This window comes from Lynx rufus, unplaced genomic scaffold (genome assembly GCF_022079265.1).
Source record: "Lynx rufus isolate CCGP_SWC_20201006 ecotype Redwood Valley unplaced genomic scaffold, mLynRuf1.p SCAF_5, whole genome shotgun sequence".
In the NCBI taxonomy this organism is placed as follows: domain Eukaryota; kingdom Metazoa; phylum Chordata; class Mammalia; order Carnivora; family Felidae; genus Lynx; species Lynx rufus.
The window spans coordinates 116,477,041-116,502,024 of NW_025814867.1; the positions used below are offsets into that span (position 1 = coordinate 116,477,041).

At 34.6% G+C, this 24,984-nt stretch overlaps 1 protein-coding gene across 3 annotated transcripts in view; it reads right to left on the reverse strand.

Moving 5' to 3' along the window:
* Positions 1-1,621: 1,621 nt before the first annotated feature.
* Positions 1,622-24,984, reverse strand: part of ARL13B (ADP ribosylation factor like GTPase 13B) — a 68,792-nt gene continuing 45,429 nt past the window's right edge. Inside the window, exons 4-10 of one of the 3 annotated variants that reach the window (XM_047100100.1) lie at positions 24,375-24,480; positions 23,116-23,318; positions 17,962-18,076; positions 14,575-14,800; positions 11,682-11,798; positions 10,656-10,724; positions 1,622-2,424 (exon numbers count right to left, since the gene is read on the reverse strand). In XM_047100100.1, coding sequence (XP_046956056.1) covers positions 2,348-2,424; positions 10,656-10,724; positions 11,682-11,798; positions 14,575-14,800; positions 17,962-18,076; positions 23,116-23,318; positions 24,375-24,480 — 913 coding nt within the window. In that variant the 3' untranslated portion in view covers positions 1,622-2,347. Of the gene's footprint in view, positions 2,425-7,691; positions 7,917-10,655; positions 10,725-11,681; positions 11,799-14,574; positions 14,801-17,961; positions 18,077-23,115; positions 23,319-24,374; positions 24,481-24,984 lie in introns of those variants that run through there. The other 2 variants (XM_047100101.1, XM_047100102.1) reach the window with 2 other exon arrangements.

Below are 24,984 nucleotides of genomic sequence, written 5' to 3' on the forward strand. Positions count from 1 at the left end.
ATCACTTATGATATTGGATATATGTTATGTATGCCTTTTGCATAAAGAATTCTGCAATAAGTAATTATTTTTGAAATAAGTAAAAATATTATCTTTGGATCAGTAGCAGCTTTAACAAAATACAGACATTGGATCATCTAGAATCATAAAGTGATATGATGTTATTTTTAACTGCCTTTAAAATGACAATATTCTTTTCTACAAACATAAAAACTTGTGTGCAGAAAAAAGGTTCCATATAAATATCATTATTTTAATCTATTGACTTAAAATTTCTTCCAAAAGTCATATTCAAAAAATCCTTTTCTATTTTATTACCAAAAAGAAATCATTTAAATTTATCAAATGAAAAGCAAAGCAGGATACTGATATAAATTATTTTTATTGTGTGAAAATGTCATAATTCATGATGATTATGAACAAAAATACAGCATATAACAAAATAGGCATTTACTTGTTAAAAGCAACCTGGATTTACAAAACTTCTTTTAAAATATTTTTAGAATGCTTTAAGAATGCAAATTACTTTTTTGAGAGAGATATAAAACATTTATTTCACTTTATCATATATTTAATTTCAAAATCATTTTTATTCATTTCTAATAAATGAACTCAATAATTACTGTACACTACAGTAATCACTGGTAGGAAACAAAAAAATTTAACCTTTGTTTATTCTCAAACTAGATGAAAATTTAAAAGATGGCAAAAGTAAAAGTTCAGTTTTTTAAAAAAAATGACTAAATGTAAATGTTACAAAAAGGAGCCAAAAAGATGTACAAACAAGTTTTTCTCTAAAATCCAATTCAAAATTTACATTCTGCTTTCTTGTGTTGCTTTTCCTTACATTTCAGCCATTTATCAAATTTAGGTTGTTATAAAATATGACTAAAATGTGATGCTCCAAAGTTAAACTTTTAAAGTAAATAACCATATTAAACTGCCTTAGACCTACTTAATCTTGTTATTGTTAGATACTAGTATATGTCTGTTGTCAGTACAAGTTACCCAACTTACCAATTTTAACAAGGTGATAAGGATTCATATTGTATTTTCATATTGCATTTTCACCTTGATATAAACGTACACTTTCAATTAAATGCAACATTATGAATCTATTACTCAAAGTATATTTCTAAAAGTTTGTCTAAATGCCAGACAAGTAGAGAATTCTACAGATGCCATTCTTTACTGCAAGAAAAGTGCTATTATTTTAAATTGGGAAATTATTTTGGAATTATTTAGTAATTTTAAGCCAACATTTTTATTCCTATTGATTAGTTCCCAAGCATTTCCTGGTTATAAAACACAAGTCTCTGTACTTACAGTGGCTTTTTCAGTCTTTCTGCCTTTATTTCCAAGGCACAAAACAATTAGAATAACCTAAAAGAGTCATTGAAGCTTCTGATAGAATGAGGGGGTGACAAGGAGCATCCTGATCTGAAAAGGTCTATCTTATAAAAGAGGTGTTCATTAGGAATTTTAATAATATCTCACATAACATTTTTATTCATTTAAAAAGCATATAGGTCAAAAAAGTATTTCAAGTCTCCTTGATTTATTGTGATCATCACCAAAAAAAAAAAAAAAAAAAAAAGCAAATGACAAAAAAATTGAACTCTCCTTGGGTAGTGTTTTCAAATAATATAATTTGGTAGAGTAAAGATCTAAGAATCTATTTTTAAAAGGCATTACTTTAAAATTAGGTAAAATTAGAATGTACACTTCAAGGACAATACTATTATGAAATATACCTTAAACCATATAAATATGTCCTGTTTGTGTAGTTCATGTTTGTCAAGTAAATCAACTCCATTTCCAGACACAATTTAAACAAAGCATCTATAGAAAAGTGCACAGTCGATATCATAATAATTAAAATTCTTATAAGTTTTAGAAAAATATAAAAAGTTAAAAACTTAGGTTATAAATTCCCAAGAATTCCCCTTCCATGCACATGTATCTTACAAAAAATGTTTAGAATACAATAATAAAGACTATTAAACATATAGTAAAGAAAGTGTGCAGAGTCCATTGGCTCTTTTTCTGAAGAGGTTTTCCTTCAGGAATATGCCCATGAGCAGGACTGTAAAAACCAGAGTCAACAGTAACTCCTGCTAACTTGATTCAAATGCTCATCCCATCTATTGGTCATTTTCCTTCCTTTTTTTTAAACCATGAATAACATGGATAATTGTCATATCAGCCAGGTCTTTGGCTATTTATCTCACTGAAATCACTATGGTTATCTTGCCCCAGTCATCAATGCTTAGGGTTTTTCTTCTTTGAGAAGGAAGGTCTTCTAGTTGATCTTGCAGATCTTTAAAAAGCTCATCACATGACTCGGTTATGAAACCACATCATGAGCATCACTGTTAGGCCTCTGTCGTGCAGACAGGGGAGGCAGTGGCTTCCCATAGAAATCTAAGAAAAGAAGGGATACCAAAAATATAAAACAAATGTGGTAAATCAAAATTTTTGATACAATTCATTATTTACCAACCAACACTTTAAAAGAGTAGAGCACTCTGACTTGGCAGGAGAAACAACAGGTGAGGAGAATAGAAAAAAAAAAGTCAAAATTCCAGAAAACTTGAATAGATTCAAAACACAACCAGTAGGATAAATTCCTAACTCTAGATCATAAATTAATTTCCACTTGATTTAATAAAAAGCTATATCTAATATATATATATATATATATATATATATATATATATATATATAAATAATTGTTATTTCCAATCACACATTCATTTGCATTAGAACAAACAAATAAAAAATATTCAAAATCGATGGAAACTGTTGCCAAGGCCCTGGTAAGTCAGTATGTGTATAATCCATGTTCTCATCCAATGGCTATTCTAGGTATTTTGGGAAAAGAGTTAATTATCTTAGTTTTCTGGTAAGTCGTAATCTTTTACAATGATGATTTACTATTAGTGATTTAAGACATATCTGATACAAAGAAAGTCTTATTTTATATTTCTTAACAAGTTCCTGTCCCTTAATTATTATAAACTGGCTTAAATTTAAGAGAATATGTAAACCTTCAGGAGCATCTGGGTGGCTCAGTTGGTTGAGCATCTGACTTCAGCTCAGATCATGATCTCAGGGTTCATGAATTCAAGCCCTGAATCGGGCTCTGTGCTGACAGCTCAGAGCCTGGAGACTGTTCTGGATTCTGTGTCTCCCTCTCTCTCTCTCTGCCCCTCCCCACTCACACTCTGTCTCTCTCTTTCCCTCTCTCTCAAAAATAAATAAAACATTTTTAAAAATTTAAGAATACGTAAACCTTCAGGAAGTAATTCTTTCCTAGCCTATTACCTTAAAATTATTATAGAAGCAAAGATTTTTAGGATCACTTGAAATAAATATATTAAAAATGTATTACAGGTCTGTTTCCAGTTTCACATATGTGGAGAGTTTGGCTAACTAGCCCCTCATGCAAACAAGCACATGCCCTAGATAAGAGCCTGCAAGGTCACAAGTAAATGTAAGTGCCTGATATGACTTCCCCAATGCCCTTTGTGACCAACAGTCTCCCTCACCTTCCAGGGCCTTCCATGAGGTAAGACTATGGTGGAGCTTCTACACTCTTTTGTTTTGAACTCACGAAACTGGCCTTAGCATGTGCCCCAGTTCCTACAGGTTTCTCTGCTTGTACCCTGCCTTGATCTCCCCCTGTGGAACCCTCAAGGTATGCCATATACTTCCTCCAGAACCTGTGAATAATAAATTTCTCCCACTTTGATTTCTCTTGTGGTCTTTTTGAACCAAGGTTTACCATCTAGCACCCAGAGGCCCTACTTAACAAATGTCAATTTAACAAAGTCATAACAGCATTTAAGGAGATTGGAAGTCACCACTGCATGCTATAAGAAGTAAAAAAAGCTGAACAGACTAAAAAAAAGAAACAACAATTTGTCTCAGATCCTTAAGGGGGGGTAAGTCATAAGACAAACCACTGCCCCAATACCAAAGACAAACTGGCAAATATAGGGAGTCTCAGTTTACCAGAGCAGACATTCATGAACAGAATCTGTGGAGGAAACCAGTGCCCGGTAAGAAAACCCGAACTGTAGTGATGAATTGCTGGAGGCTTAGTACACAGAAGTCTGAGAATAAAAGACTCCAGGGGGACTAAGTCATAAGAGGATCCCCACAATACTGTGAGATTTATCTCTAGGAACTTAAGCAAATTCCCACAATAAATACGGGAGAAAAGTCCCCTCCTGCTTCTGGCAAGAGAGGGGAAAAGAAACCATTTAGAAATACCCCATAGCACTCTGTTCTGGGGCACAAGACCTGCTGTCAGGAGAAACTAGTTAACCAGAACCTAACCTAGTGGGGTATTATCAAACCCTAACTGATCTCAGGAAGGAAATGACCAATTTCAGCTGGCTCTATCCATTCTGTGCATTCCTTTTCAGCAGAAAAAAAAAAAAAAAAAAAAAAAAACAACTGAGAAACTTTTGTGAAGTTCATAGTCCAGAGGCACAGGCTCACTAAAAGACTAAGATCTAATCATAGACATATAGAACACTTCTCCTTCCACCACACATCACCACCATATTACTAAATGCCAATTTGTAACAGTTCTTTTCACCTGGGACATCATGTCAGGCTATCAAAATAATAATAATAATAATAATAATAATAATAATAATAAAATAATACAAGGCATTCAAAAAGGCAAAACACCCAGAATTTGAAGAGCTAGATCAAACATCAGCAAAAGACATGGCAGGAATGTTGGAATTATCAGGCCAGGAATTTAAAACAACTATGATTAATAGACTAAGGGCTTTCATGGATAAGTAGCATGCAGGAACAGATGGCAATGTAAGCAGACAGATAGAAATCCTAAAAAAGAACCAAAAACCCGCCCCCACTGTTACCGAAATGAAGGATGCCTGTGATAGGCTTATTAGTAGACTGGATGCAACTGAGGCAAGAACCTCTGAGCTTGAGGATAAATCAATAAAATCCTCAAAAACTGAAAAGCAAAGAGAAAAAAGACTGGAAAAACAAAAACAAAACAAGAGAACATCCAAGAACTGTGGGACAAGTACAAAAGGCATACCTTATTTATAATGGGAATATCAGAAGAAGAAAGAAAAAAGAACAGAAGCAATATTTGAAGCAACAATGACTAAGCCTTTTCCCAAATTAATGTCAGACATCAGAGCACAGATCCAGGAATCCAGAGAACACTGAGCAGGATATATGCCAAATGAACCACATATAAGCACATCATTTTCAAATTACAGAAAATAAAAGAAAATTAAAAATCCTGAAAGAAGCCAGAAAAAAAAAACAAAAACACCTTTCCAACAAAGGATCCAAGATAAGAATTACATGCAACTTTTCCTAAAACACCGTGCAAGCAAGAAGAAAGTAAAGTGAAATATTTAAAATATTTAGAGGGAAAAAAACCACACCCACCTAGAATTCTGTACCCTGCAAAACTGCCCTTAAAAAGTAAAGGAAAAATAAAGACTTTCTCAAACAAAAATTGAGGGAATTTATTGCGAGTAGACTTGCCTTGCAAGAAATGCAAAAATTAGTTCCTTAGAAAGAAGGAAAATAATATAGGTCAGAAACTCAGATCTACATAAAGAAAAAGCATTGAAGAAATAAGTAAAAGTAAAATGAAAACACATTTCTCTTATTCTTAAATGATCTATAAAAGTTTGTTCAATGTATTTATGTATATAAACATATTTATCTTATGAATGTATGTATACATACATATATACACTTATGCATGCTTATATATATAAGTCAAATGAATGACATCAAGGCACAAAGAACAGGAGAAAGGAATTAAGATTATTTGATTACTGTAGGCACTTCAAGTACCCATTAAATCATATAGTATTATTTGAAAGTGGACTTGGATTGGTTGTAAATGTAAATGCAAACTCTAGAGAAGCCAGTAAAAACGGTAAAAAAAAAAAAAACAAAAAAAACAAAAAAAAACAATTAGTATACCTGATGTGCTAAGAAAGGAGAGAAAATAGAATCATATAAAATGCTCAATTAAAACCAAAATATGCAGGGACGCCTGGGCAGCTCAGTCGGTTAAGCATCCTACTCTTGATTTTGGCTCAGATCATGATCTCATGGTTAATGAGACTGAGCCCTGTGTCAGGGCTATCAACGCAGTGCCTGCTTGGGATTCTCCCTTTCTCTCTGTCTGTCCCCACTTGTGCACATGGACTCTCTCTCTCAAAATAAATAAACATTTCAAATAACTAAATAAATGAATAAAACCACAAAAGGCTGAAAAAGAGTGAAAGACAAAAATAGGAACAAAGAATGAGGGCAACACATAGAAAACAGTAATGGATATGGTAGATATTAATCCAACTATACCAATAATCACTTTGAATGCTAGATGGTCCAAATTCAACAATTAAAAGGCAGAGAGTCAGAGAGGATCGAAAAGTACGATCCAACTATAGGCTATCTACAAGAAAACCACTTTAAGTATAAAAATGTGTCAGCAGAAAATGGCTTTTCAAGCAACTACAAATTCAAAACAACTAGTAAGCTGCAAGGATACCCTAATAAATCTTAATGTAATAGTATAACATAATGAATTAAGAAAGGTATGGATTTGAAAGCTGGACACACCTAAGTTCGAATCCTAATATTGTTACTTGGTAGCTATGTGACATTGGGGTATAGGTTCCCTGTGCAAAAAATGGGGATATCACTGCCCATTTTACAAGGCTTTTAGGAGAATGAAAATGAGATAATGGTACCTGAAGTGCTTAGCAACATGCCAGGAACACAGAGCATACCATTAATATTATTGCTATATCATTATTATTTAAATTAAAACAATTATTTTTGATAAATTTCAAGTATGACTTTTCTTATTTCTTATTTTCAAAATTAATGAGAATTTTAATACGTTAACAGAACTCACAATTAAACCAGAGTGAATATAGTTTCTAATATGGTATATTTAAGTTTATTAAACAACCAAAACTCCAGAGGTTCCTGGGTGGCTCAGTCTGTTGAACATCCGACTTCGGCTCCGGTCATGATCTTACGATTCATGAATTCGAGCTCCATATTGGGCTCGCTGCTGTCAGCCTGTCAGTGCAGAGTTCACTTCAGCTCCTATGTCCCCCCTCTCTATCCCTCCCCCACTCATGCTCTCTCAAAAAATAAACATTAAAAAAAAAAGTACCCTCCTACAAAGAAAAATCACATACACGTGGCAAGAAATATCTTTTTCCCTCCCAAGAAATTATTTTATTTTTACAATTTATTTTGTATTATTTCTTTGCCAGGAAATAAAATCATTCATACAAAGTAGGTTTCTTATTGCCTTAAATGTAGGGAATATATGTTGATGTTAGTGCCCAACTGATAGGACCAACTTAATTGCTAACACACATTTTTATAAAGAGCTTCAAACTTTTTAAACATGAAATTGAAGAGTAGTAAAACTACATACAAAATTTTATCTTCATTCACATTTTAAGATATGAAATATTCTTTAGTGCATTTGGTGTTTTTAGCTAACAGAATCCTTGATATATTTCCCATAATGTAAGATACATGTTAATGAAGTATGGATTGAGAGTGTTTACATAGTAAATACACATTCTCTTTTTAAGTTTCTTTTCTCAATGCATGTCTTAACTATTACACTGAGCAAGCATTATAGACATTAGAAAAGTAAAATGAAATTGCTATCAAGGTAAATGTCTATTATCAAAGAACAAGTAAGAATTTGCCTTAAAAATTCCCAATATAACTATAAAAAATTGTTTTCCAACCGAGTAAGTTTTAAGTGCTAAGCCAATAGTAGTTACCTTTTAATTACTACTCTAGTTCATCATGTATCTGTTGTTTACTTGCCATTAACCAAGTGCAAAGAAATGTGTACCAAGCTAGAGAAAAGAAGAGAATGCAATTTTAAAATTTGCAGCTATCAGCATCTCAGATAAACCTTAAAAAATTATTTTTATTACAATTTTTAATTATACCTGTTTTCTTCCCTATTAATGAAAGCAGTTGATTGTACTTTTTTTTTTTTTAACCCAGGTTATGTATACTTAGATTTAAAATTTATGGGAAAGGGGCACCTGGGTGGCTCAGTTGGTTGAGTGTCTGACTTCAGCTCAGGTCATGATCTCACAGTTCATGGATTAGAGCCAAAGCCCCGTGTCGGGCTCTGTGCTGACAGCTCAGAGCCTGGAGCCTGCTTCAGATTCTGAGTCTCCCTTTCTCTCTCTCTCTGCCCCTCCCCCGCTTATGCATGTGCACTCACTCGCGCTCTCTGTCAAAAATAAAGATTAAAAAAAATTTCTAACTTATGGGAAAAAAAACAATAAAAATATTTTAAAACTTGTGAAGTTACAGTGTTTTCTTCTCTGCTCTGGGAAGCTACATTTATTGATACATACTGAAAATTAACTAAATTATTGGAATATGGTGGTCTTAAACTTAGCTGATTTATTACAATTCTTTCCCATGAGTTCTAATTTTAAAACAAACACAGGAAAGTGAGGATGAACAAAACAAAATAACCTTCTCAACCCATTTTTGACCTTTTTCCACTTGCCCTTAACTAGCTTCCCCCTGCATGCTACCATTACTTCTTTTCTCCTCATTCTATAAAATTTCTCTCAGAAACAAGAAACTATCATTCCTTCCCGCATTCATTCAGTAAATGATTACAAAGCATCTATTACAGGCGAAGATTTCATACTGTGTGATAACAACTGAAAAAAAAAATCCATCTGTAAACCCTCCACCCACCAGGGTCCCTTCTTTTCTCCTGAGTTCTTGAATCTTTCTGGTACTGATTGGCCAAAAGACATTTACAAATAAATAATAAGCCTACAGACACCTCCAAACCATATCTCCTTCCTCAGGTATTTTCAGTCTTAGAGACAGCACCAACCTTCCAGCCCCTTGAATAAATAATCCTCTATTCCTCTCTCCCTCGGCCCATACATCCACTCATCAAATATTAATTACTATAATTAAGATATTTCCAGGGTGCCTGGTTGCTCATTCAGTCAGGCATCAGAATTCGGCTTAGGTCATGATCTCACTGCTTGTGGATTTGAGCCCCGTGTTGGGCTCTGTGCTGACAGCTTACAGCTTGGAGCTTGCTTCAGATTCTTTCTCTGTCTCTCTGTTTCTCTCTCTCTCTCAAATAAATAATCATTAAAAAAAAAAAAAGATTTTTTTCTGCGTACATTTTTTACTCTTCATTCCAATTTCTATACCTCACTTCTCACTGTGACTGTTACAACAGCCTCCTAGATGGGATCTTGACCTCAAGTATGGCCACCATCAAGTCTGTACTTTCCATTGTGACAGAAAATTATTTTCCTAAACAATACACCTAGTAACACTACTTCCCTGTTCAAAAATGTATAGTGTCTCTTGGAAAATTATAGCAAGTCCAGACATCTTAACATATGTGTAAGGGACTTCACAATCTGACCCAAATCCATAATTCCAGTTACAAAACTCTTTGAATAAAAGTATTTTATGCAGTTTGATATAATTTCAAGTTACATGATAATGCTTTTCTAAACTTCTGATTTTTCTTTTCTGCTGGTAAATGGATCTCCATAGTAAACCAAGTTCTAGATTAGGTAAACAGAGCTATCAAAAAGGGAACTGGGTATTTTTTTTATTTTTATTTTTTTAATGTTTCTTTATTTTTGAGACAGAGAGGGACAGAGCATGAGCGGGAGAGGGGCAGAGAGAGAGGGAGACGCAGAATCCGAGGCAGGCTCCAGGCTCTGAGCCATCAGCACAGAGCCCGACGCGGGGTTCGAACTCGTCAACCGCGAGATCGTGACCTGAGCCGAAGTCAGATGCTCAACCGACTGAGCCACCCAGGTGCCCCGGGAACTGGATATTCTTGATAGAGAATTTTAATGAGCTACGCTATATATAATTACACTTTCGCATTCTAGAAACATTTTATTGCAACAGCCTGACCTGATGGTCTGAAATCAGAACTTCTGCCTGTTGTACAAAGCAGTTCTCTATACCCAGCTTCCCTTTCTCTTTCCAAATGTGGATTTCTAATGCCATGTATTGGCTGAACTACACCTTATGCTAATTTCATCCAAAGAAAACTGTTTTCTAGAGTCAATAAGTCTTTCATAACTTTCTATTTAGCTGAACTTCATTTGGTTTACTGATTTAGTCTCTGATTTTACAAACTGTGTTGATTTTTACTTCATTCCAATATTCAGCGGCTGAGTCAACTTATTAGAAGCAGACAAAAAACAATTATGAAGCATTATCACTGAGTACACTGAGCATATACAGGGCAATGCTGTTTTTAATACTAAGGATAATTGTAATTTCTCATATTTAACTTAAATTGCTTTAAAACTGTCCCCATTCCATAACAATTTACATAATTATGTAATGGATAAACATAAACTATGGTTATTTTTACCTCTGTATTCCAGAGTAAACAAATTATATAGAGCCAAAAGTCACTAAAGAATAAAAAAATTAAATAAAATAAAAAGAGTAAAGTATAATGAAAAAGGATGGTTGTGGATTTGAAAGGCTTCCAAAAATAAAAGTTTGTCAAGGTAAAGAAAAGTGGATTTAATATGTATATTTTAAAACTGATCCTTTTGCATTACCATTATGACGTGTTTCACCAAGAGGCTCAAGTTTTGGAAGTCTAGTGACTTTGGGGGTTCCCCAGCCAACTAAAGAAAAAGAAAAACATTTTAAAACACTGTTAAACAATGTCTCTTTAGGCCTGTTGAGAGGTTCCCTCCCTTGACAGGAATGTATATATTTGATGCCAGGTCATATATGTATGTTGAATGACACAGTACTGAATAACCACAAAGGCATTTGAAATAGTTTTTATTGAAAAATGTAATTATAGGCTGGTAACATCTCTTTTAAGTTTTTACTTTAGTTAAAAAATATAAGCATCTTCACCACCATCAAAAATTACCTTAGGCTACTATTCTAGCTTCTAGCCAAGGCTAAAAGAAATTTCTTCTAATAAGTGAAATACTAGAAATGAGTCTTGAAATAATTCTCAAAGGAAAATATTACCACCTAAAGCCTTCTAACAGGGCTAAAAGGACACCACAAATATATACATTCAGATATTTATTGAGCACGTATAGTATGTGAGGTACTATGCCTAGTGCTGAAAAATTACAATTATTGTGCAGTTAGTATGTCTTAGTGTTTTACATGCAATATTCCTTTTAATTCTCATAACAACTTAGAAGGTCAGTATGTAAGTCGGAAATATATTGGAAAAATTCACACATCTTGGTTTTAAATGTTAACTTTCAGGATGAAAGATTCAACTATTTAAAAACTTACATTAGCCATCCATTCATTAAACTTAAATTCCTTTCAGAAATCTGGACAATGATACTTCAAATAGGACCTGAATTCATTCTAGAAAGTGCTGGTGTAAAGTGTCCTTATTAATTTTACTTTTTTTTTTTTTTTTACTTTTAGGAAACATTTTTTTCTGATTAAAAAAGCAATGATAAATTTTGAACAAAAGGGAGAAAAGAGCTTTTCATAAATTCACACAAAAATAAATATACTGAATAAAACTACAAAATTTCTTTATTTTTCTTTACCGTTTAAAGCAGTAAATCTAAATTCAGTACCAATATCAATTTACTCACCAGGAGGAGGAGGCGGGGGTGGTGTTGGACTCTTAGGAGCAGAGTCATCTGTATTAACAGGTTCTACACGGTGACTCCTTTTTATTCTTAGTTTCTTAGTTTTCTTTTTGCTGTTATCTATAAGAATATAAACATTGAACTATATGCCTTTGAGAAAATGTAAACTTCTACAATAAAAAAGAATGGAACCAGACTACTGATATTATCATTACCATAAAAACAGATCTTCAAACTTTGGAAATTGTTACCAGTAATGAAATGTGAATCTGCTTTCACTAAGCATAAAATTTTAAATGATTCCTTATTGAATTAATACTTAATGAATATGACACAAATGGAAAAAAGCCTGTATTTTAAGTTTTATGAGAGATTATTCAGCATACAAAAAAAGTTCACATTTCCAAAAGTAACTTGTATTTTTTCCAAATGTCATATCAAGTAAATATAATTGTCTAATTCCAGGCATTCTCATGAAACTCAGAATGGCCCAGGGAAAGGGGAGAGATGTTGATTTGTCTCAATAGAATATACAGAATGATTCTAGGTATAAATAATCCAAAATTAATCCTTTGAATGTGAAAAAAATACCCTAATCAAACTTAAACACGTTACCCCTTAAAATAACCCCCAGACAAGGTATGCCCAATATAAATAAATATATGTAACCAAAATCACATTATTGGACATTGCAGAATCGGTCTTCTTTCTAAAAAATAACTATAGATTCTCACTTAAGCACATATAAACAATTTAAGGCCATCTATGCCATTAACATGTAAATTTTAACAGTGTAAACCATATGGCCATGTAGTTAAATAACCAAACATCAAAGTTACTAAAGTATTTTAAGTGACAATCTCAAACTGCTTAAGTTATATGTATGTAATACATTTTATAAAATGGGAATTATCTATTATGTGAGAAATAGCCAACATTATGAAATCTACAAGGCAATGAGAAATATAAACATTTTTAGAAACACATACTTTTTCTAAATAAAGTAGTGTCATTTGAGACATCTTACTCCACAGAGAAACAAAGACATCGTTTTACAGTTAAATCATAAGCTTTACAGATGAGAAAAAGGGAAGAGAAAGTCCAGAACCATATGGTATTTCAGGATGGGCAGTGGCTCAGGGTCATGAAACAGCACAGGATAATGGTCAGATGATCTGTCCCAGCTACAGACAAGACATATGATCTTAACAAGCTCCTCAACCTCTCCAAGTCCCTGATTTCCTATTCAAAATAATGGGAATAATATACCCTAAAATTATTTACATTAAATAATATAATCCTGCATTAAATAATCTAAGGTATCTGAAGCCAGGTTCTAAAGCACAAAAATGTTACTTATTACTATTATAGTTATATGTTTGACTATCTTAGATCTTCTTCCTACACCGTACTTTCAAATAATCTGCCAAATATTTTTCTCTTTAACAATGTGTAACTGTTCAAAGTTCTTTCAACATATTGGGAGGCCACTTTAAATCTACTTTCTGTTTAACTCTGTTAACAGAGCTACAAGGGTATGAATATGGCTGCCCTAACTTCCCAACTTACAAAAGGTATAACTTTCAAGTCTAATTTTTTAAATCTGAACCTCAGGGATTGAGATCTTATTTTTATAATGTTTCTGATACCATACAAAAATTCTTTTTTAAGATTTATTTCCTTATTTATTTATTTAGAGGGAGGGAAGGAGAGAGAGAATCCCAAGCAGGCTCCATGCTGTTCGAACCATGAGATCATACCTGAGCTGAAATTACAGTCGGACACCTAACCCATTGAGCCACCGAAGCACCCCAAGTATGTACAAAAATTCTTATATACAATGGAACCATACTGCTAGCCAGAAATTGCAAGGATGTATGATTATTGGTTCATATGTCAGGCCCTGTGCTAGAAGAACTGTAGGGTTATTTTTGTTTTAAGTACTAAAAGCCCTGTGGGAAAAATATGATGCTTATCCCCACCTTAGAGATGAGGAAACCAAGACTGAAGAACAATACACTGTAACACAACAAATATCTCGATTCTATCCCAAGATGTCTGATTCCAAACACAGGCTGTCTACGAAACCAAAGACATGAACTTCCCGTTAAATCACAAAACCACTTAGAGAAAACAAAGCAATTATGAACTGAAGATTTTGTATGATATTAAAATAATAGGAAAATGGCTACTGGCTTTAAATACGTTCATGGGGCATCTGGGTGGCTTAGTCAGTTAAATGTCCAATTCTTGATTTCGGCTCAGGTCATGGTCTCATGGTCTTGCCTTCTAGCCCTGCATCGGACTCTGCGCTGACCGCACAGAGCCTGTTTGGAATTCTCTCTCTCTTCCTCTCTCTCTATCCCTCCCCCCTTCACCCACTCATGCTTTCTCTCTATCAAAGTAAATAAAATAAAAACTTTGTTCAACTGAGTAGGTCTGCATTCTATGGAAATAACAAGTCAATAAAAGAAGTGACACTGATTGCAGTATTATGAAGCTTAAAATAAAACCCAAATAAAACTCCCTAAAAGAGCCTTAAAGGCTAAATATATTTCAAGGATTCCTGGGACTGTGTGCTATATTCCAAATTTATGAAACAAAATTGAAAACAGAATTTTCTGCTGAAATTCATTTCAATTGCAAAGGATCACATTTTAAGGTATCATGAATAAAAACATAAGTTAGCAAATTAAGGAGAAACCAAAAACCATGAGAAAACCATGATAAATAATGCATTTGGAGACAAAAAATATTATAGTACATTTTTTGTGAAAACAATCATGACAAATGATAGATGTATCATTAAATTCTGTGTATGTGTGTGTGTGTGTGTGTGTATATACACATATATATACATATTTTTTTAAATATATTTATCACCTAGATTTGTCACCTGATTCTGATGATCGCTGGTCTGTATCATCTTCATTCTCCAACTGCTGTGTTAATGCCTCTTTATAATTTTCAACTATTCCAAGCTCATTGTTTTTTTGGCTATTGTCACTGATCTGGCTCTGTGTCTCTATTTGCTCATTCTCCGTTTTATGTTTCGGGGGGCAGCCATCACTGTCTTTCTCCACACTGTGTCTCTTTTTGTCTTTTTCAAGTTTTCTTTCATTCTAACAAAAATGAAATATATCATTTTTAATATAAAAGTTGTGTATCTAAGACAGTTTTAAGGGAGAAATCAAATAATCCAAACGCATTCTGTAACTTCAGGGCACTGTGATATTTTTATTAAAAAAAGCATTCGTTGAATATATCATTAAAGCATACTAATTGGTAAACATGCAGAAAACACATATAGTATAAAGAAAGAAAACAAATAATATCTGTAATTCCACAATCAAAAGATGATCTCTACTTGGTGCATGGTCACTAAGAGGTGGTTTCTTCTCCTACCCCACATATGTACAGGTACACCACCCACAAACATACATGTGATTGAATGTCTCTCTATATATGCATATTTATTTTATGCATTTGTTTTTTAAACAAAAAAGAATTTAAGAATGTATATTTCTTTCCTTGTCAACAAATATATGAAGTGCTTAGACTAGTATCTGACCCATAATAAAGTGTTAGTTATATGTGTTAGCTATTACTACTTTCATCAATTACATTATCATTTTCAAGGTTATAACGTAATTTACCAACTCCTAATCAGTAGACAAATTATTTTCAATTTTTCATTATAACAAATACAGTTATGGAATTCGTTTTTTAGAATAAATTCCTAACAGTGGAACTATTGGATCAACAGGTAACTAAACACTTCCCTTCAGAAAAGCAACAGTGAATTTACACTCCAGGCAAAAGGTTAAGAGAGTGACATTTCCCCATATCTTTTTCAATCCCTGTATACCATTATCTATCTTTTACATGTCCACCAAACTAATAAATACATATTTTTACCTTAGTGTTAGTTTCATTTTTTTTTTATTGCTAGTGAAAATGAACTATCAACTACACTTACTGTCATTTTTATTTTTACTTTTATCCATGGTAACCCAAAACCTTTTTTTTGTCCTCCTAGATTCTCATTATTTTCATAGGAATTGCTAAGGGTTTGTTTGTTTGTTTGTTTGTTTGTTTGTCTTACGTGTCTCAGATATTTTTCATTAGGGTTTGTTTAGAGTTTTTTGCTTTTAGCTTTGTAGAACAGATCCTTAAAAACAAATATAATAAGACCTATCTGTTTTTTACTTTATGATTTGTGGCTTAATTGTCCTGCTTTAAAAGTTTTCCTTCTCCAAGTATATGCAAATATTTAACTATATTATGTGCTAGTACTTTTTTTTTTTTAATGTTTATTTATTTTTGAGACAGAGAGAGACACAGCATGAACGGGGGAGGGTCAGAGAGAGAGGGAGACAGAGAATCAGAACCAGGCTCCAGGCTCTGAGCTGTCAGCACAGAGCCCGACGCAGGGCTTGAACTCACGAACCGCAAGATCATGACCTGAGCCGAAGTCGGACGTTTAAGACTGAGCCACACACGTGCCCCTGAGCTAGTACTTTTAAGGCCACTTTACACATTTTACACATTTAAGTCTTCTGGAGTTCAGTCTGATATTTGCTATTCATTAATTTTACTTTTTTCCAAATGATTGTTCAGTTATTCCATCTCCCTTTTCTCTCAAATATAAAATGTCACCTTTACCTTACCCTAAACGCTCATGTATAATTAGGTTTGTTACTATTTGTACCATTGACAAGTCTCTTCTGGAACGAATACTTCACCATTTTTTTTTTTTAATCTATAGTAAATTCAAAGGAATGCAAGGTGATTCTCTAAAATGCAAACATTTTAAAAGACAAGTTTAACGGAAGGAAAAAAATACTTGCTCAGTAAAAAGAAGACTTCAGGTCATTTGTTTTCATTTACTTCATTTCTTTACTGATTATTTTCTTAAAATTAGCACAGTTTAAAAGCATAGTAACTTTCCGCATGCCACTAATTAGTTCAGGGACTTTCAATATAAGGTATGCTACGCTGCACACCATATTGTTCACATCTTTATATTGTGAAAAATACACTGGTGATAGAAGGACTAAGGCCTTCTAAGAAATTTACAACCGTGGTGCTATAAAATAATTGGTCATTATTTACAAGGTGAACTTTATTACAAATATAGAGTAAATTAATGTTTCAAAGTGCAAAGTCAAACTTGATTTCCTTGTCTACCAATATTTTTTAAAGAACATACAACAAAACTTGGAAAACATGGTATTTAATAGGATAGAGATAAATCAATAGGTCAAGTTATTAAGACAGCTTTAATATACTTAGAAAAGCATATACTGAAGGTAAATGTGGCGGGGTTAATAAAAAGATTAAATACAATTAACCTTCTGGTATCGAAGCAACCCAAGACAAAATATCTCCTATTACCAATTATTCTGCAAAATAAAGCAATACCAAAACCATCCAATCATCTTCTTACCTGTGGAGCTGCCTCCCTCCTCAGCAGCAGCCCCAAGGAAGAAACAATCATCCACCTTTCCAGATGAGGACCTGTGTGGAAGGAGGCAGTGACAGGGGAAGAGGAATGGAGAACATACAGGTGGGACCAGCGAGCCAGCTGCCACATTAAGCTCTGAGTGAATGGAGAGCAGATTTAGAAAGCTCTGCCTCGAAGGAGGCATGGCTGCGGATGGTGACTGAAGCAGGGCCAGCGCAAACTCTGGACACCCAGTGGAGAAATGAAAACGAAGATAGAGACATACAGACACACATACACAGCTCCTTCTTCATGATTAAAATCTACAAGTTAATTTTGGTAAAATTTCTGACAATCAAAATTAAAATAAATGATACTCATATATAGGAGAACTTATAGTTTCCAACATTCTTAAGTATTCTGGGAAAGTAATTAAAAATCATTTACATACTCTAAAATGCATCACAGGCATCCAAATATTACTTTAAAGAGATAGTAACAGCAATACAGGGACAAAGTGTAAAAAAGAGTAAATACAGCTATCCTATGAAATAAACGACAAAAAAAAAAAAAGATTTAGCAGGACAGTAATTATGGCAGTTGCCACATTCAATCTTCGTTTTCATTCTCGGTTAATTCAGGAGTCATCTCTCCTTTTTTATATCAGATCAAAAAGTAAACTTTACAAGGAAAAAAAAGCAGTAAGCCTTTAATCCATCTCTCCCATTTAATTTCTTTTAGGAATAATCTCTGGTGAAACACTTCTCCCCACCTCCTTTCTCAACTTCTAACTTTATAACTTAAGATAGAAAAAATCACATTTGCCACCATCCGTACCTCAAGGATGACAGATGCGATTGGCTGGAAAGGATTAACAATAATTGGTTCGGAGTCCAACTCAGCCAGGCTGCTGTTTCCATTGAGTTCCGCCTGCTCTCGTTCTCTTTGTTCTCTATTGTTTGAGGGAAAAGTTTTGGAATTCCTTATGAGAAAACGCTGAACCATGTGTAAGAACATTTGTAATCGGCTTAACGCTATTAAATTTAGTAAGTTAAACATCTGGACATGGCTTTCAATTACTAGGAGATTTTCAGAAATCCTTACTTCTGGTAATAGGCCCCTAGCCACGTGTAATAATTGGAACTTTTTATTTGAAGTATAGTTGACCCACAATATTACATTAGCTTCAGGTGTACAACATAGTGATGTGACAAGCCTATACATTATGCTATGCTCACAAAGGTAGCCACTGTCACCCTACAACACTATTATAATATTCTCTATGCTGTACCTTTCATCTCCATCAGTTATTCATTCCATAACTGGAAGCCTGTACCTCCCACTCCCCTTTACCCATTTGCCTGTCCCCCCCTCCTTCCCTTGGCAACCACCAGTTTGTTCTCTGTGCTTCTGGGTCTGTTTCACTTTGTTTTTCATTTGCTTTTTAGATTCCACATATAAATGAAAACATGGTATCTGTCTTTCACTTATTTCACTTAGCATAATACCCTCTAGGTCCATCCATGTTGTTGCAAATGTAAGATCTTGTTCTTTTTTATGGCTGAGTAATATTCCACTGTTAATCATTTGAATTAAAAAAAAAAAAGGAAATGCTGACAAAAATAACATTCCCTATGACTGACTCCTTAATGTCAGTGGTAGTTGCTAATTAATTTTCTACGTGCAAAGGTTTATATTCACAGATTTGTTAATTACTCTCCCAAACAAATGCTGTCCTCTTCATTGATGTTAACAAATAAGTCCTTGGGGCGCCTGGGTGGCGCAGTCGGTTAAGCATCCGACTTCAGCCAGGTCACAATCTCGCGGTCCGTGAGTTCGAGCCCCGCGTCAGGCTCTGGGCTGATGGCTCGGAGCCTGGAGCCTGTTTCCAATTCTGTGTCTCCCTCTCTCTCTGCCCCTCCCCCGTTCATGCTCTGTCTCTCTCTGTCCCAAAAAAATAAATAAACGTTGAAAAAAAAAATTAAAAAAACAAAAAACAAATAAGTCCTCTTGTTAACAGCCTTCTTCAGGGCTGTGTCAAACTGTATATCACATATGGAGTAGATAACAACTGTTGCTGCAAAGAAGTAAAGAAACTATAAAACTAAGTTGCTCTATATCACTCAGATTAAGTATTTCCACATGAGTTACTACTGAAACATACACTATCTCTGTGATTCATAGTTAATATTGCCCCATACATGAAGAATAATAAGTTACTTTTTAAAATGAGTAGCTGGATGTTCACCATAAGTGTGGTCACCATCTGTCAGCATACAACTCTATTATAATACCTTAATATGTTCCCTTTGCTGTACCTTTCATCCCTGACACTTACTCATTCTGGTAGCTGGAACCCTGTACCTCCCACTCTCCTTCACTCATTTTGCTCCACCCCCAACCCCCTCCCCTTTGGCAACCACCAAGCTCTGTTTTTAATTATAAATTAATATACTAGGGTCCCTCTGTAGGGGACTTCCTTGGCAGAAATTTGTCCCCCCTCCCTCCGCCATTTTTTAATGAGTTGTCAAGACTAAAAATCCTGGCCAGTTATATAAGAACTGTGTTGTGTCTCTTTTACCAAGTTGATGCCAATCCCTGGGGCTTCTTGATGTCCAACTAGCTGGTTTTTCCCTGGTAACATAGATATGTCTTTCCAAGTCTCTATAAAACAACAAAGTCACTGAATATTTTAACTAATGTTTCCATACAATTCTGGCTCCTCTACTGTACTACTGCATGTATTACGAGCAGGGACCAGATCTGATTCATCTCTGTATTGTCAGTTTCTTATGCTGAATTCAAGACAGAGATATTACTCAATAAATTTGTTGGAGTGAAAAAAATAAACAAGTAGCTGAAGACAGAAGAATAAGTATTGTAGATCTACAACTACACTGTAAGTATGGTAATATGAATGCTCATTACTATGACATTTATTATTCTCTATTATGGAAATATATATCCTTTCATTCTAAACCTAGGAAGCCAAGAATTAGAGATTTGCAATTTATTACCTCTGTGACTTTGGACTTATATCTAGATCTTTAAGCCTCAGGTTTCCCAAAAATGTTTATAAAAATATGTACTTCATAAGGTTGTGCAAAGTACTCTGTACGTGAAAGTACTCTGTAAATGAATATACCTACAGGATGGTAATGTTATTCATTTATTAGTAAGCAATTTCAGGTTTCTGGCACTGACATACTATTTTCAGATATCAACAACAGCATGTTTTGCTATTTTTCAAAAATATCTGAACCTTTAATTAAATAAAAAGTTTTTTGTTGTTTTTTTTTTAATAACTCTTCTTTAAATGCCACTTTTAATTCCAAAGTCTCTCTGCTCAACAGGAGAGGCCTCAGACCAGAAGTGGCGTGGCTAGGAAAAAAGGAGGAAAGGAGAATGGGTATCACAAAAGCCACAACATGTCCTAACATCATCTAGAATATCTTTATGGAAAAGGTAAAAACTTGAAAAAAAGTGACTAACATTAGACGACTTCTTTCCAACTAAATTTTTTTCGTTGTTTGTTTTCTTAGTGGAAGAAAAACAAAAGAGTCTTCAGAAAACCGTGGTCATGTATTTTATTTTTATAAATACATAAAAGGTATACTTCCATGAATGACTGGTTGTACCAAGCTTTATATCACTAAAATATGATACACTAGGAGAAAAAACCCAAAGACTCTCACATGTACCAAAATAAAACCTCACACTGGTATCAAGAGAGACCTAGATGAATGATCTGCTCATATTCTTGAGTACTTGGAGATGGAGAGTATGTCTCTAGAAATATTTCTTTCCGGGGCGCCTGGGTGGCGCAGTCGGTTAAGCGTCCGACTTCAGCCAGGTCACGATCTCGCGGTCCGGGAGTTCGAGCCCCGCGTCGGGCTCTGGGCTGATGGCTCAGAGCCTGGAGCCTGTTTCCGATTCTGTGTCTCCCTCTCTCTCTGCCCCTCCCCCGTTCATGCTCTGTCTCTCTCTGTCCCACAAATAAATAAACGTTGAAAAAAAAATTTAAAAAAAAAGAAATATTTCTTTCCTTTAGGTCCTATCTCCAAATTAAATGACAGATACCAGTAATCAGAGGGTTTCTTCAACAGTGTAAGGAAGCATCTCACAAAGGCATCACCAAGAGCACTTAGTGAGTTCTTGCCTATCAGACTACAGCTATGTTAAAGTACATGGAAAGCCAATATTATTTAGGTATATGGAAGATAACTTTATATCTTACAGGAACTCACTGAAAAATCTTCATTTTCCCCCTCCTCTACCATATAACAATCCAGTGAAGAAAGAAAGAAGAATCATGGGATTAAGTACTAAACTCAACTTCTAATCAAATCTGAGTACTTTCTTCCAGCATTAAGATTATTATAAATGATTTCATGGTAAAAGTTACTTTTTTTTTTTTAATTCAGAGTTTGCTAAATTCCATTTAAGAGTTTGCTCTCAAGCAACGTATTTTAAAAATAATTTTTAAAACATCTTTTAAAATACCGAGACACTGCAATTTTTTTTAATTTACATCCAGTTAGTTAGCATATAATGCAACAAAGATTTCAGAAGTAGATTCCTTAATCCCCCTTACCCATTTAGCCCAATCCCCTCCCACAACCCCTCCAGTAACCCTCTGTTTGTTCTCCATATGTAAGAGTCTCTTATGGTTTGTCCTCCTCCCTGTTTTTATATTATTTTTGCTTCCCATCCCTTATGTTCATCTGTTTTGTATCTTAAAGTCCTCATATGAGTGAAGTCATATTTGTCTTTCTCTAGTTTCGCTTAGCATAATACCCTCCAGTTCCATCCATGTAGTTGCAAATGGCAAGATTTCATTCTTTTTGATTGCTGAGTAATACTCCATCGCATATATATACACACCACATCTTCTTTATCCATTCATCCATCAATGGACATTTGGGCTCCTTCCATACTTTGGCCATTGTCAATAGCGTTGCTATAAACATTGGGGTACATGTGCCCCTTCGAAACAGCACACCTGTATCCCTTGGATAAATGCCTACTAGTGCAATTGCTGGGTCGTAGGGTAGTTCTATTTTTAATTTTTGAGGAACCTCCATACTGTTTTCCAGAGTGGCTGCACCAGTTTGCATTCCCACCAGCAGCAAGACACTGCAATTTAATCTACTTTCTGACAAAACTAGTGCTGAAGATCAGATTTTACTTTAGTTGATAGATCCACTGGCAGCTTACCTTCTATCTTTGCTTAGACTAAAGAAGGCTTGCTTGCTTGCTTGCTTTCTTCCTTTCTTTTTCATTTTTTTAATGTTTACTCATTTTTGAGAGAGAGAGAGAGAGAGAGAGAGAGCGAGCACGGGCAGGGGAGGGTCAGAGAGAAAGGGAGACACAGAATCTGATGCAGGCTCCAGGCTCCGAGCTGTCAGCACAGAGCCCGACATGGGGCTCGAACTCACAAACCAATAGATCATGACCTGAGCCAAAGTCAGACGCTTAACCGACTGAGCCATCCAGGTGCCCCAGGAAGGCTTTCTTAATCTATTGACATATTGAACCCAATAATTCTTTGTTATCAGAGATGGTCCTGTGTATCACAAGATATTTAGCAGCATCCCTGGCCTCTACCCATTAGATCCCAGTAGCAAGCACTCTACCTACTCCCAGCCGTGACAAGTAAAAATGTCTCCAGACATTGCTAAATGTCCTCTGAAAAACAAAATCACGCCAAGAATTGAGAACCGCTACAAGAAATAAGAGAGAAAAATCTTCAAATTCTGGGAATTAATAAATACCTACGGAATAAATTTAATTACTATAACACCACTAAGAAAATTAGTACACTCTCACTCAAATTTGTGTAGAGAAAGATCCACAGAAATGAAATATTTACCTAGTGTCTTCCTTCATATAGCAAGGGGAAACTGAATAGACAAAACTATAAAATTATTCATAAAACTGTGGGGTTCTGGACTTTTCAAATGCACTGTGGTACAAAATTAATCTACTTACCTTTCTTCTCGTAATTTTCGCACTCGTTCAGCCCTCTCTCGTTTCTCTTGTTCTTCAAGAGCACGCTGTTCTGTTGTGTCTCTTTGGATGCGTTCATTTAAAGCATCAAAGTCTCTTGCAATGATATGTAGGAGCCAGTAAAGGCCTTTTTTAATGGACTTGTCAATTTTCTTTCCATAGCCCAAGACTGCTGAACAAGGTTCCTGAGAAACCGAAATTTATTTGACTTAAAGATTAAAACTAAGAGTTCTCCACAAAAATGTTTATAAACTATTAAGTGTAATTACTGGCAAATCAAAACTAATCCATTAATTAATTATATGAAGCATCTGTTTGTTTAACTTATAAAACACACCTTTGCAATGATTACTAAACATTAGTACATATAATCTGATATATTTTGTGGATAACATCTGTAAGCTGTGAAAGACATTACAAGAAGTCGACAGTGCCAATTATAATTTTAAACAAACTCATTGGAAGACAAAACTGCACTGCCAGAAGAAAAATACCCCTACTTATTAAAAACAGCAGAAAGTTTTAATTCCTTATACCAGGGAATTTATAGCATTGAACATCTTTTAAGATTGACACCCTAATGGCCATCTTCTGAAGCCAGAAGGAGTGACTAAATCTTCTGTCTACCTTTCTTAAGATTGTAGGATAACTCTCCTGATAAAATCTTCCAAACTCATTATAACCTCTCCTATGCTTACATTTTGTATTTATAGTAGAGCATGCTACAATTTTTTTTGTTTTTTTTAACTTATTTTTGAGGTGGCGGGGGAAGAGAGACTATGAGCAAGTGAGGGACGGGCAGAGAGAGGGGGACAGAGGATCTGAAATAGGCTCTGAGCTGATAGCAGAGCCCGATGTGTGCTCAAACTCAACAAACTGTGAGATCACAACCTGAGCTGAAGTCAGACACTTAACTGACTGAGCCACCCAGGCGCCCCTCTACAAAATTTATAGCATGACATGTTTGTGTAACTTAAAGTTCCTATGAGCAATATCTTAAACAAAAAGCAAATCTAAAGTCTTGGAGATCATGAAAGATAGTTTATGGAAGCAACAACCAAACAGAAAAACAAATGTTATAGTATTAAATAGTATCAACAGAACAGGGAGAATGTGATTTCCTGGGTTAAAAAAATTTTTTTTAAACACTAATAAATTATTTTGTTAGCTGCCTACCACCTAATTGCCTATCACCTCTACAAAAACATATCTCATAGGGCAAAAAATCACCAAAAACTTACTATTTGACATAGGCACTTGTGCTCATTGACCAATTTTTCCAGAGATAGGCATTCAATCACATCAGCTTCTCCTAAAGCCCCTTCCTTGTCTTGTTTATTTGCCAACCTAGAGACACATAAATGAAGTAGTTTTATAGCAAATATATAAGCATAAAGTCACTTAGAATTATTTTGATCATGTTCTTCTTAGTCTAAAGATTTAAGCCTACTGATTACAAAACATACTGGTTTTAGAGAGTATTGTAGTATCTATGTTATCATTTTCACTTTATTTATTACTGCTAAAATAAGTTTGTAAGATTTGGCCTATATAAAAGGAAATCAAGTAAACAAAAGTGTCAAGAAAATAAGCAATAGGTCAATAGGCCAACAACAAAACAAGCTATAAAGAGAAAAAGAAGTGGACTGCTAGTTTCCACAGCCCTCAGCAATCAGTTCCAGCTTTCACATTAATTATGTCCTTATCTTTTTTTTTAATTTTTTTACTTTAACATTTATTTATTTTTGAGACAGAGAGAGACAGAGTATGAACAGGGGAGGGTCAGAGAGAGAGGGAGACACAGAATCTGAAACAGGCTCCAGGCTCTGAGGTGTCAACACAGAGCCCGAC